The sequence below is a fragment of the Centrocercus urophasianus genome, unplaced genomic scaffold (genome assembly GCF_019232065.1).
Source record: "Centrocercus urophasianus isolate 14NV4802_14NV808 unplaced genomic scaffold, USGS_Curo_1.0 seq_21, whole genome shotgun sequence".
NCBI lineage: Eukaryota > Metazoa > Chordata > Aves > Galliformes > Phasianidae > Centrocercus > Centrocercus urophasianus.
Genome location: NW_024884767.1, coordinates 15,767,853 through 15,780,877, shown reverse-complemented (window position 1 = coordinate 15,780,877; position 13,025 = coordinate 15,767,853). Strand labels below are relative to the sequence as shown.

Sequence of the window (13,025 nt, the reverse complement as noted above, 5' to 3'; positions counted from 1 at the left end):
TCGGCTTTTTCCTTCTTATAGATCACAGGTTTGGTTTTTTTCTCTTGCAGAACTTCCGCTTGGTTTTGCATGCTCTATTAATTGTACTGTTACATGGTCATAAAATACTGCATGAAGTACAGTATAAAGTTTATGTTATGAAGCATGGCCACTTGTAAGAAAAGTTGATATGTGGTATTTTCTCTCTGTTAAAATGTCTGTACATAACAAGAAGTATTTTATGTTCTCACACAAGAGGCTGCTTTTAAGGAATCCAGTTACTGCAGGGAGACTTAATACAGCCATATTGCTTTCTGCTTATGTACTACATATTGTCTTTTACTTAATAAATCAGTCATATTAGGCAGACCCTCCAGTTCTGTTACTTATTTCCCTATTAACCCCAAACTGGTAGTTGGTTTCTGCTTGGTAGTAATTCTGTAATGGTCTGATTATTCCTGTAGCACTTACAGTGGTTGGAGCAGATCTCATTTCATAGTAGTGTTGTGTGCCATTAACCAGAATATCAGCAACCATGTAGCATACAATGGAAGTTCTGCATTTAGGAGAAAACATTGCTTACTATTTTGTTGCCATCTAGTTTTGTTTCTGTTGTCTCACAGTCTAGTTGATTTGTTTATTTCGTTTTTATCAACAGTTATTACTTTAGAGATTATGTTCTGATACTTTGCTACGAATAATGAACTAGGGGATTATATTAAAACTTCTTCTCAGAAGGACATAAAGATACTACATAGCTAGAGTTCTGCGCTGAAGAGTGTGTACTGATATCCACAGCACTGAAAGTACTCGTATGGATGCTTTCCTGCCAACATAAAAAGCTGTAGCAGCCTATAAAGAACAGTCAGTTTTGTAACAATAATGAGGATAATCAGGTTTAACCTAAAATGGCATGTATCCTGTATGGAATTAATTGTATGTATTGTTGCTATTTTTATTTTGACAATAGCTGAGAGCGCTTTCAAATCAGTGTTGAACAGAGTATTTAAAATGCATTTTCATTACCTCTGCTGAAGGAAAGATAACAGAAGACAGAAAAACTAACATATTTGCTGCCTTCTTTCACTCTTGTGACAATGAGAGAGATCAGGGTAATTTTTATTGACTGTGTTTTTGATGATAGTTACAAAAAATGCTATATACAGCTTGAGGTGTACTGTGCTATTTTTGCTCAGAACTCTAGAAATTCATAAAATACAAGCCAGACACTGAAAATCAAGCACATCCTGATGGTACAAATATACATTAATACCATGGGAAATTGAAGGCTCACACTCTGCCAATTTGACAAATCCTGACATAAGAAATTGAGCACCTTTCAGTGCTGATCAAGAGTGAGCCAATAAAAGTAGATATCTTACTCTGTTTGCCTAGATGTATTAGAAACAAATTTATAGTCTTTGTTATTTCTGAATTTTGGAATGGAGATGGGTAACTTTTCTTTAGATGCCTCGTTGCCGCTTGTTCTTTGTGAGCAGAGCCCTTACCATTGATTGTGGAGAGCAGTAACTCATTTGTACAGGGAATTTCTGTGCATTTGGAGAAAAACTGATCTTTCAAATTATTATTACACTTATTTAATTTTTCATATTCAGTTCAGAATTCTCTTTTAATGTTTACATAATTCAGAAGGATTTTTTTAATGTTTAAATTACATTTTTACCACCAATTTTTTCTTCTGTGACCATTTTATCTGAAACCCCTGCGAAGATGAGTTTATGTTCTTGTTAGATAAAAGGAGTTTTGATTTAAGTAGCCTTTGTATTCTGTGTGTTAAATGAAGAAAGATAAGTTATTTTTATTCTTCTGGAAAGGCAAAATTTCTTGCGCAAGTGTTTGGGAGAAAATATTTGGGAGAAAATAACACAGACAGAACCTGCTTTATCCCGAGTGTTTCATGGAAGCTTGGAGTTATTTAATAAAGGGAATTTCTGTTTAAGCTAGATTCTCACCTTTAGAAAGTGAGTTAGAGAAGCACATGGCTTGTTAGCTGGATTCACTTGAGCATGGTGAGTTACAAGGCTCACCTATGCTACTGTACTCCTTAGAATACCTCCTTAGAAGTCCCTCAGCATGAGGTGAGAGGTTCCAAGGCAGTTAATACTTCAGTGGCCCGGAGCCTGGACTGTACGTGTCCCTGAAGTCTCTCTGTCTCAGGTGACCAAAATTCAGATGTCCTCCAGCATATGATTATGCACTTACATGATAGGAAGGCAAAGCAGATTGGAAATACTGCGTGTACTCTAATTTATGTCTTGTTTTTGCATGGCTGACAGCTGACACAGCTGACAAAGCAATCTGAACTTTGACACTTCATTTGTTGCACATATACTCTTCTATCACACAAGAAGTATTTTGAATATTTTTGAAGTATCAGGAATAACTTGCTGAATGTGCAATATAGTGAAAAAAATAGAAACAACACTGTAATTTTCACATTAATATATCTGGATATATTGTTCTGCTACTTCATCTGAGTTATACATGTTCTTGATTTTTTTGTTTTCTTCTTTCTTTATTTCTACTTCATTAATTTTCCTGTAATTGACTGTGAGGAGTAATAATGGAAGTTGTTATAAGTTTTGGTAGTTCGTAGATATTGTTTAGAGGTTAGTGTGCTTCTCATGGCACAGATATTCTGATACAGAAACACTGAACATGTAAGATAACCTATAAATTAAAAATTGCAGATTTACATAAATCATAAAAAAAGTAATTTGTCTGCCATGTTCTTCACAGTTCTCTGTTTTTAAGCTACTAGTGTCTTTTAGGATACCTAATGAGAGAAAATTTGGAGTTGCTATGCAAAATAGAGACAGTTGTATTGCTTTTTTTTCTTCTCTAATCAGTGTCCACAGGCTCTGAAAAGCAAAGTTTACAGCCTTCCTGTAAGAATTTGCAGTCTTAATTTTAGAGTCACAAGCATTTTGAGTATTCACAACAGGAATCAGTAAGAAACAAAAAAAGAGTAAGAATCGCTACAAATTAAGTCATTACTAGTCACTTAAGACCAGAATCACTAGTAGTTTTCAGTGCAGACTTCAGTCATTTTTCATACTGAATGCTCTGTTAATTATTATGCAGAATATACACATATTATCAATTTGATAAATTTGATTGAAGAGTTCTGTAGGATGGAACTTTTAGAAACGACTTTGTTGCTATTTGGTTCATTACAAGTTGTACTGAGAGCGGAAGAATGCCTCTTTTCCTTGCCTCAATGATATTTCCAAGGAAGAGTTTTATCAATAACTATTTTGCTTTGAAAGAGATTTCTACTTTTGCTGTAAGGATTTTAACATTGCTTCTGTGATTGTACCTACAGTTAATCTGATCTTGTTGTAGAACGTTGTATAAATAGACCTTTCTTATTAAGGACTTGTTTCTTAATTTTTAATAAGACTGTGTGCAAAGGCATCTTTTCTCATAGTTTATCAAGCTGAGGTTATCTTTCTTTCAGTTCTTTCTGAAGTAAGTTGTTGGAAATCTCAGTAGTCAAAGTAGGAATATTGATTGATTGAGGATATATCTATATTTTTAGAATGTTGTAGCATCATAGAGCAGCTTGGGTTCGAAGGGACCTTAAAGATACCATTATCTTGTTTAACCTCCCTGCCTTGTGTGAGAGCGCCTCCCAGTAGATGAGGCTGCCAAGGGCCTCATTGGGTCTAGTCTTGAGTGACTCCATGTGTCCTTACATGCTTTTTCTATAAGGTTTCTTGATGTACTTTTCCACAACTGTGATTCAATTTGTTGAGATTGGAAGAATTTCACATTCATAAGGGCTTACTAGTCATTGTTCCTAATTAAAAGATGATTCCTATGTATAGAGCAGTAAGTCCATGGTATATAAACACAGTGATTTTCATCAGCTCTGAATGTAGTGTTGCTGGTTTGTATGTGTTCAAGGAGTGAGGGGGGATTGCTTTAAAATGATTTTAACTGTCTCCTATAACCAGAATGTTTCTGTTTATACATGCAATAAATTAGACATACTTCAATGGAGTTTTTATCTTCCTTTTCTCTGGCAGTATCTATGAGTCAGCTACGAAACTGTCAGTAACCTCTTAGATTAAAAGAAGGATGATTGTTGCTCAGTTGAGTTTGCAATGTTATTCTGTTCTTTTAAGATTTCCTGAGAATTTAAAATTAAATATTCCAAGATAGCACCTGTCAGACTTTGAAAGTGTAATACATGTAACCATTTTTTGGAAGATAAAATGGAAGTCATTTGAAATTGGCTTTAGTTTCAAGGGCATCCAGTCGGGCCTTCATTTCCCATCTGTGGATTATGCAACCTTTGAGTGAAGGACATTGTAGGCTCCATTGCACCAGCATTGCTATTGGTGCTGTCTGGATGCAATATTTGCCTGCTCATGTGCCTGCCCAGCATAATTTGTGTTTAAAAAAAAATAAAAATCACTCACCTTTCCTGTTGTCATCATGCATTGTGTTCTGTCAGTCTGGTTTGAAATACTTAGATGACTCGTAGTTTCAATTATATGGTTTGTGCAAACCTTTTGTTACTCTTACAAATTACTTTAAGCAGACTGTGTTAGCTGTTACATACATTCATTCCTTCCTAAAAATTGCCAGAGATTTGTGACTGAAGAAAGAATGTATCAGATAGCATTAATCATGTGTTTATTTGGAATCTGAGTAGTAAGAAAACGAATGCCAGCAACTAGAAGTGTGCCCGAGGGGCCAGTACTGGGCCCAGTTCTGTTTAATATCTTCACTAGTGATCTGCTTTATAGGGCAGAGTGCATCCTCAGCAAGTTTGCATGTGACACAAAACTTTCCAGCAAAGGGCCACAGAGGTAATAGAGTGGCTGCAGCACCTCTCCTATGAGGAGAATCTGAGACAGCTGAGACTACTCAATCTACAGGAGAGGAGGCTCAGGAATGATCACATCGGTGTCTATAAATACCTTACGGGAGAGTGTGAAGAGGATGGACTTAGGCTCTTTTCGCTGGTGCCCAGTGCTGGAACTATGGACAGTGGACGCAGTCTGGAACAGAGGAGGTTGTCTCTCAACGTCAGGAAGCACTGCTGTGCTGCGCAGTTGGTAGAGCACTGGCACGGGTTGTCCAGAGAAGCTGTGGGTTTTCCTCCTTGGAAAAGGCACCTAGACATGATCCTGGGTACCCTGCCCTGGGTGTTCCTGCGGGAGCTGAGGCTGGACCACATGGATCATACCAACCTCAACCATGCGGTCATTCTGTGATAATATTTTGTGGAGTACTACTGTACATACAGAAAAAGCAAAATGGAAGAAATGTCGTCTGTCTTTTGCTTTTTGCTTGTTCACTGAGAGACAGCATATCAAGCCATTATCTTCAAATCATTGTACTAAAATAAATTTGATCTCTGGAAAAAACGAGTAAATAATTGGTGGTTAAGATACTAATTCACTTTTCTGTTGCTCCATGATAATATTTAAAGGGCTTTAAAGTTACGCTTTGCAACAGCAAACTCTTCTCTTTAACAATCTCTGGTTGTATTTCTTACAATATGAAATATAAATAGAACTGAATTGCAAAGAAAATTCCACATGAGACTTCTAGCTATATAATGTCTTTCTACTTTGCTAAGAAAGGTAGTTTATGAAATTGTGTTGCAGTGCAATTACTTGCAAGAGAGAATTGATATTGTCAATTTAGTGCATTGAGAAGAGAAACAAGAGACTAGAGCAAGAGCTGGCTACACTTTTTCAAACAATATTGTGACGTGGAAAGCTTCATATAAAACTATGATTTTTAGTCTTTGCCTCGAACAATATATATATTGTTTTTGAAATATATTTTCAAATACATTTTTAATACAAATATTCAATCTGAACATGATGTTGCAGTGTTTGTAGAAATGCCTCCACTACTTATGTTTGTTGTAAGTCAGGCTTTCAGAGAATTTTGGTTACAAACACAGATTGCCTTTCAGGAATCCTTTCTGCTTGCAGCTTCTCCTCCTGAGACAGGACAGCAACAAATTAGGTACTGCAAAACAATGAACTGTGGAGCTACAGTAATATTTGTTTGCTTTTGATTGTTGGCACCAAATAGGTGGCTCACATTGCCTGACAAGTAAAACATAAAACACTTTGTTACCCCTCCACTGGCTTCAGTGTACTTTGAGAAACACCACCTCAAATCAGTTAAAAAAATCATTGGAACGTGAGGTAAAATGTCTTTACCATGAATGCAGTCTGGCAATGCAACAGCCTTCCCAGAAAGGAGGAATGATGCCACATGCCTGTCAGTGTTCAGTAGGCACTTGGATAATGCCCTGAATGACATGCTTAAACTTTTGGCTAGCCTTGGACTGATCAGGCCACTCAACTGTAAGATCTCTGAAAGCTTCTTCTAGCCATTCTGTTGTTCTACTCTACTTTACTCTAAAATCAACTGTTTTCTTTTACCCAATAGGAAGTAATCATTTTATTAGCTATTATTTTAAACTTCTACAACAGTCATTCTGTGATTGGAGAACTGTATTTGTCACAAAGTTTAAGTTGTTTTTATCAGCAGTTTTCATGAATGTCTGTATGTAATTTTGCACTGCTAAAGATTTTGTTTGTAACAAAATGCAGCTTTTATTCATCATGTAGTGTACAGTTTTCATCCTGGTAATTAATTCTTTCCTTCCTTCTCTTAGGCTAACTTCAAACTGATGGGCTGAGAATTACACTGAATAACTTCATTCTGTTTGGTCTCTTGACCCCAATGAGAAACAAATATGAATGTCCTATCTGTCATGTCTTATTGTACATGTTTCTCATTTCTCCAGGAGGCGATTTCCTGTCCTTTTTAAGAAAAAAGAAGGATGAGCTGAAGACCAAACAGTTAGTGAAATTTTCATTAGATGCTGCTTCTGGTATGGCGTACCTTGAATCGAAAAATTGTATACACAGGTAAGAAAAATACTTTTTTTCTCATATTGTAATTTTGATTTTTCGGAATGCTAGCAGGTTCAATATTTATGGTGCTTAATATCTACACAGAGGATCTCTAGGACTTTTTTAGAAGCTACACTTTTTCTGAAAGCAGGTCATTGAGTCTTTTGTTCATTTGGGTCAAAATAAATACTACAGTATTTGGTTTAAATAGGTCATTTGTTTTAATATAGATTTATTTATGATGATTTTTTCATGGGAAGAATTTGCTTTATGGAGAGCATAACTCGCCATGATTCAGTGTCAGTGGGACATTTGTAGATAAACTCTACATCACTGAATGTACATCACGAGCCCACTTCATATTTAGTACAGTTCTAATGAATGCTGTTCTTGGAGATCTGAATTGTATTTCTCTCTTTCTTATTTTACCCAAAATGAATTGTTCTAAAAGTTGCAGATAAAAAGGTAGATTTATCTTTGAAAACATTCCTCTGACCACAGTAAGCTCAAACCTTTTTACAAAGTATTAATTATTTTTGTAGTATTATTGCGTCATTTGTATGTTTTTTTTTAATTCTTTTTTGGGTTTAACTTACCTTAAGAAAGCTTAAACAGAATTGCAGTCTTCTTAATTGCTATTTTTCCCTATCATCTATCTTCTATTTTTGTTGCAGCTTTTTTTTGGGAGGGTTAAGGAAGGGGAGTGCATGTTAACAGAGACAGTAATTCGAGATTCAAAAAATACATTTCAGAGAGAGTATTCATAGATATACCAATGCACCTAGTGCAAGTTAAACATACAAGTCATGAAAAGGTGCCTTCTTTTTTATCTTTCAAAATCTTCACAGAGGATGTTTATTATTGCCTCAAAATATCACAGAAGATTATTGTTGTGAACTACTAATTCCTTTAAAGGCAGAAGCAAAATTTTTAGTAAACCTGTCCTGAAGAAAATTACAGTTTAAAAATGCAACCAAGCAGGCAAATGAGCTCTTCTGGAACACTGTTAGTTTTATGAAATGCATAAGTTAATAAATGTAAATGTGCATTTCCAGTATTATTTTATCATTCTTATTTTCTAGCAAGTTCAAAATTTATTCAGTTTTATGTCTCTGGGCATATCATGTGCTTATTATATTATGTTCTGAATTTGATACCTAAATATAATGAAAAGCTCTGAATCAGACAGCAAACAACCAAGGTTAGTAATGTTAGTAGTAGTAGTTCTGGGGTTTTTTTTCTTCTTTTTTTTTTTTTCTTTTTTTCATGTCAGTTTTCCTTTCTGAGGATTTAGAATTTTTGTCCAACCAGCCTTAATGACTGGTTGGATAGACACAGGTCTCCCTGAAAGTAGTGCCTCTTATTTATTTCCATGGAAGGTACAACAAAGGGCAGAGTAACACTATTTGATAGAGCAAATTGTCAGTTACAAAACATTGTAGTAACAACAGAGTTACTACACATTTTCACCAGCAATGAACAACCATCTGCATAGCACTCTTGTAAAAATCTGCACTGGCAGATGTGACTCACTGTCCCTGTTGCTGTTCGTGAAATTCAGCACTGTGCTCTCATCCACTGTTTGATCTCCATAAACATTTAGCAATCATCAGTAAATGTCCATTGGTGCCGTATTTTCCACACGGAGGAATCACTGACACACATGTACTTCATCCGCACTTCCGTGTCAGATGCTGTTTTGTTGGAGTGCCCCTCTGCTGCCATCTGTCAGACACAACAAAATGTAACAAGATATTGGTGGGAAAGCTCAACCTCTACCACCGCCATTTGCCTCTGGTGTCACGTAGCAACATAATAAAATAGGAGGCATTACTTTTGGAGCAGCCTCTGTACATTTATCAAGAAATCCCATCTGCTGCAGAAGCACAGGACATCTGTTACTTGCTGGATATTGTGAGCCTATTGCATGCCAGTGAACACAACACTCTTATGCAGCAGATATGTTAAATTAGGGAGTGAGAGGCTAGCATGTTAAAAATCCCACTCTGTAGTGCTTTGTCAGCAAGTTGTTAGGTGCATAAGGCTCAGAACTCCTTCGGAGCTTAAGTCCCACCTTACCTGACCACTGAAGATGCAATTATGTGACAGTGTGATTTCTTAAAGGAATATGGGAGTCTTTGTTCCCTCCTTGTTGAGTCAAGGTATTCATGGGCATATTTCATGCTGAGATTAGAATGGAACAGCTTAATGTATAGCAGGAAGAAGATTTAGTATAAAAAGAACATGAATTGTTTTGAAATAACAGTAAATTTGTTCTCTTTTTATCAAAAACTCCATCAAATGAAAGTGCTTCTTAGATTGAAAGGAAAAAAGAAAATTAGCTACAGACAAAATGGAATGCACAGTGGAATTTTTTTTATTGTGATTAAAAGTCAGAAGGATGTAATTACTGTTACTGAAGAAATAATATATCATTACATATATTTGCAGCAAAATGAATTTTTTTTTCATTTCCATGTTATTGATTTTCCCCGGCATTCTATTTATTGTCTTAAATGTTTGTTCAGAGCCTTGCTTTTGTTTTCTTTGCAACATAGGTGAGCATTATTTAGTGTCATGTGTGATTGACTAGCTGTTAAAGGCTTGCAGCTTATTAAATGATTTTTAGTGCCACTTTTTAGTTGTAGCTGCACTAGCTATACCTAGCCAGTATATTTTAAATTTAAATCTGTTCTGGCTTTCTGATATTGCTATCCAAGTCACACCTTGGCTTAGTCTTCCAATAATTGGGCCAGTGCAACAACTAATCTGCCCTTTGATTTTTATTTCTGTGCATGGTATGGTGTTTCAATGAGTGCAGGTATAAAGTTTGAATTTGTCAGACTTAGAATTCTTAATGCCTGTGAGGGATTATTTGATCTGCATTTCCATCTCCTCTAAAGTCCAGAAATCACTTGTTCTTTATTCTCTCTTTGTTCTGTTTAAAAAGCAGAAATGAGTGGGCTTAAATAAATAAAATAATGATAAAAAACCTGCTGCACGAAAAAATGCTTTTAAAAGAAATAACATTTACAGAGCTGCACAGTTATTTCATCTGCATATGATTAAAATGAGTTTAAAGTATTGTTCCCTGATTTTCATTTTTATCCCTTGCTATTGTTTAGATCCATTTTTTTCCTGTTAATTAGAAACAGAAGATTAGGATGGAGATGTGATAACTTCAGTTTTTTCAATAAGCATTAATGAGTGATCTTCTTCAGCAGAATTTTATTTGCATGTGTTGAATGTCCATAATTCCTTTTTAGTTTCCACACCTATCCAGAGCAAATATGTTGCTCAGAGAATTTGAACATTCCCTCTTCCCCCACTCCCCCCTCCTCACCAGTATCATGATTTAAAGAAAATAACAGAAATTATGGTAGTACTCAACTGTTTCTATCATTTGGTAGTCAGTACAACCTTTCAAAATTAGAAAGCCGGTTTTGTCTAGAAAATATTATTTCTGTGTGCAAGATTGTGTTGTAGCTTTATCTATGAATCATAAATGCATGATTCTAATTCAAACTAGCAGAAATATATTTTTTTCAGTTATTTTGTTCAATTGTGGTTTCACTGCTTTACTTGAGAATTAAATTGCTTTTCTCCTTCCTGAAGAGCTTTCACAGACAAGGAGTAGTTTGATTTTAAAAATAACAGTTTAAACAAATTTCAACATGCAGTATTAGGAGAGAATCAAATTAAAAGTTAGAATCCTAGAAGTGGTCAGTTAGTAAATATTTTCACTAAATTTCAGCAGTCTTCATTTATTCATTTTACCAAATGTAGCATAAAGTTGGACTCAAATGAGTTATTTTCAATGTGTGAGAAGATGTGAAAAAACAAAATTCAAGGTGTATCCCTTTAGTCAAGCTTTCCTTTCAGTCTGGGCAGCTACTGTTCTGGAAATCTGCCATACTTTGAATTGAAGATGTATTCAATGGTAAGACAGTCATTTTGTGTATTCCAGTTCCTCCATTTTTATTTCTATTACACCTTTTTTTTTTTCCTTAATGCAAATACAATTTTATTTAATGTTGTTTTCTAGGTACAACAAACTCCTCATTAAGGTAAAAGTGGTTGGCTCAGCTTCATACTATGAAACTCAGGCTCTGTGCATGTTAATTTGGGATTTCTATAGTTCTGATTAAATATGGGCTGTTAATTAAATTATAAATGACTGGGAAAATACCTCTTTTATCTAGTTTATATGCTATTCTTTCTTCTCAGATTTTTTTCTTTCCCTTAACTGTTAATGTAAAGAATCTTAGAAAGAGGTATCAACTCTTTCCCAACCAGGAATTGGAACTATGTTGAGTGATTTAATTAGTCTTTCCTGTGAATCTTTTGTTTCTTCCTGTCGCAGTAGCTCAGCTGCCGCAAAAAAGATGAAAAGTGATCTTTTCAGCTTGCTGTTCTCTTTAGTATATCAGTTGTAATTTAATTATCTTAGGGATTGTATGGGAAGTGCTGAGTCACGGCCTGAACCTCTGATTGATCACCTGAGGCGAGCCATGAGTCAGCCAGAGGAGCACAGCTGAAGGCAATTCACCTGTGCTGCTGGAAGAGGTGGAGCCAGGCTGCACTCCTCCTAGACCTATTTAAGAGCTGGCTACCAGAGGGGAAGGATCTCTTCTGGAGATCACCCCTCTTGGTGTCTTCTGGTGAGCTCAGCTGAAGGGTAAGCTCTTCCACTAATTCTCTTTTGTGATCGTTGTTTACTTTGCCTAATTCTCTTGATTATATTGTAATCATAACACCTTGATATCTATTGGTTATACAATTATATTGTAATTATAACATCTTGATTATACAGGGATCAAGAGAGTAGTAGTCTAAATTCCAGAGCTGAGCAGGTCTCCTTTCTAAGAGCACAGAATAATCATAGAATAATAGAATGGTTTGGATTGCATGGGCCCTTTTTTGGACCATTGGGTGCTCCAGCACTTCTATGTCCTGTACTGAGGTGCCCAAAACTGAACACAGTACTCAAGGTGGGGCCAGTATTGAGTACATCAGCAGGATTGTTTCCCTAGTCCTGCTCACCACACCACTCCTGGTACAAGCCAGGATGCCATTGGCCTTCTCGACCACCTGGGTTCACTGCTGGCTCATATTCAGCTGACAGTCCAGCAGTACAACAGTACAACAAGGTCCCTTTCTGTCAAGCAGCTTTCCAGCCACTCCTCCCCAAGTCTGTAGGGTTGCCTAGGGTTGTTGTGACCAAAATGCAGGACCTGACATTTGGCCCTATTGAAACTCATTCAGTTAACCTTCACCCATTGATCCGGTCTATCCAGGTCCCTCTGTAGTGCCTTTCCTCTGACAGATCAACACTCCCTCCCAACTTGGTGCTGTTTGCAAACTTACTGAAGGTGCACTCAGTCCCCTCAAAAGCAGAGTAGAGGGGTGGAAAGACCTCCCTCAATCTGTTGACGCTTTTCTTGATGCAACCCAGGATACGGTTGACCTTTTGGGCTGCACATTGCAGGCTCAAGTTGAATCTTCCATTATTTGACACTCCAAAGTTCTTCTATCCAGGGCTTCTCTCATGCCATTCTCCACCTAACCTGTATCTGTGCTTGGGATTGCCCCAATCCAGATGTAGGACCTTGCACTTGACTTTGTTGAGCTTCATTATGTTGGCATGGGCCACCTCTCAAGCCTGTCCAGGTCCCTCTGGAGAGCATTCCTTCCATCTAGTGAATCAGATGTACTTTTCAGCTTGTTATTGTTTCCAAACTTGTTTAGGGTGCACTCGATCCCACTGTTCACATTGCATGCAAAGGTGTTAAAAAACACTGATCCCATCTCTGATCGCTGAGGTACCCCACCCATCACCTGTCTTCATTAGGGCATTGAGCTGTTGCCCACAACCCTCTGAGTGTGACCATCCAGCCAATTCCTTATCCAGGGAGTAGTCCATCCGTCAAATCCATTTTTCTCCAATTTGGTGACTAGCATATCGTACAAGATAGTGTCAAATGCTTTGCACAAGTCCAGGTAGATGATGGTCTCTTCCTTTATCCACCAATTGTAACTCCGTCATAAAAGACCACCAAGCTTGTCAGGCAAGACTTGCCCTTGGTGAAGCCATGCTACCAATCACCTCGTCTTTATTTTCTGTGTGTG

At 36.7% G+C, this 13,025-nt stretch overlaps 1 protein-coding gene across 1 annotated transcript in view; it reads left to right on the top strand.

The window, feature by feature from the left end:
* The window catches only part of FER (FER tyrosine kinase), a gene marked incomplete at its 5' end in the record, with an annotated part of 112,303 nt that overhangs the window by 65,227 nt on the left and 34,051 nt on the right, over positions 1-13,025 (top strand). The window contains one exon of the mRNA XM_042822767.1: positions 6,788-6,911. Within this exon, the coding sequence (XP_042678701.1) occupies positions 6,788-6,911 (124 nt within the window). The remainder of the gene's footprint in view (positions 1-6,787; positions 6,912-13,025) is intronic.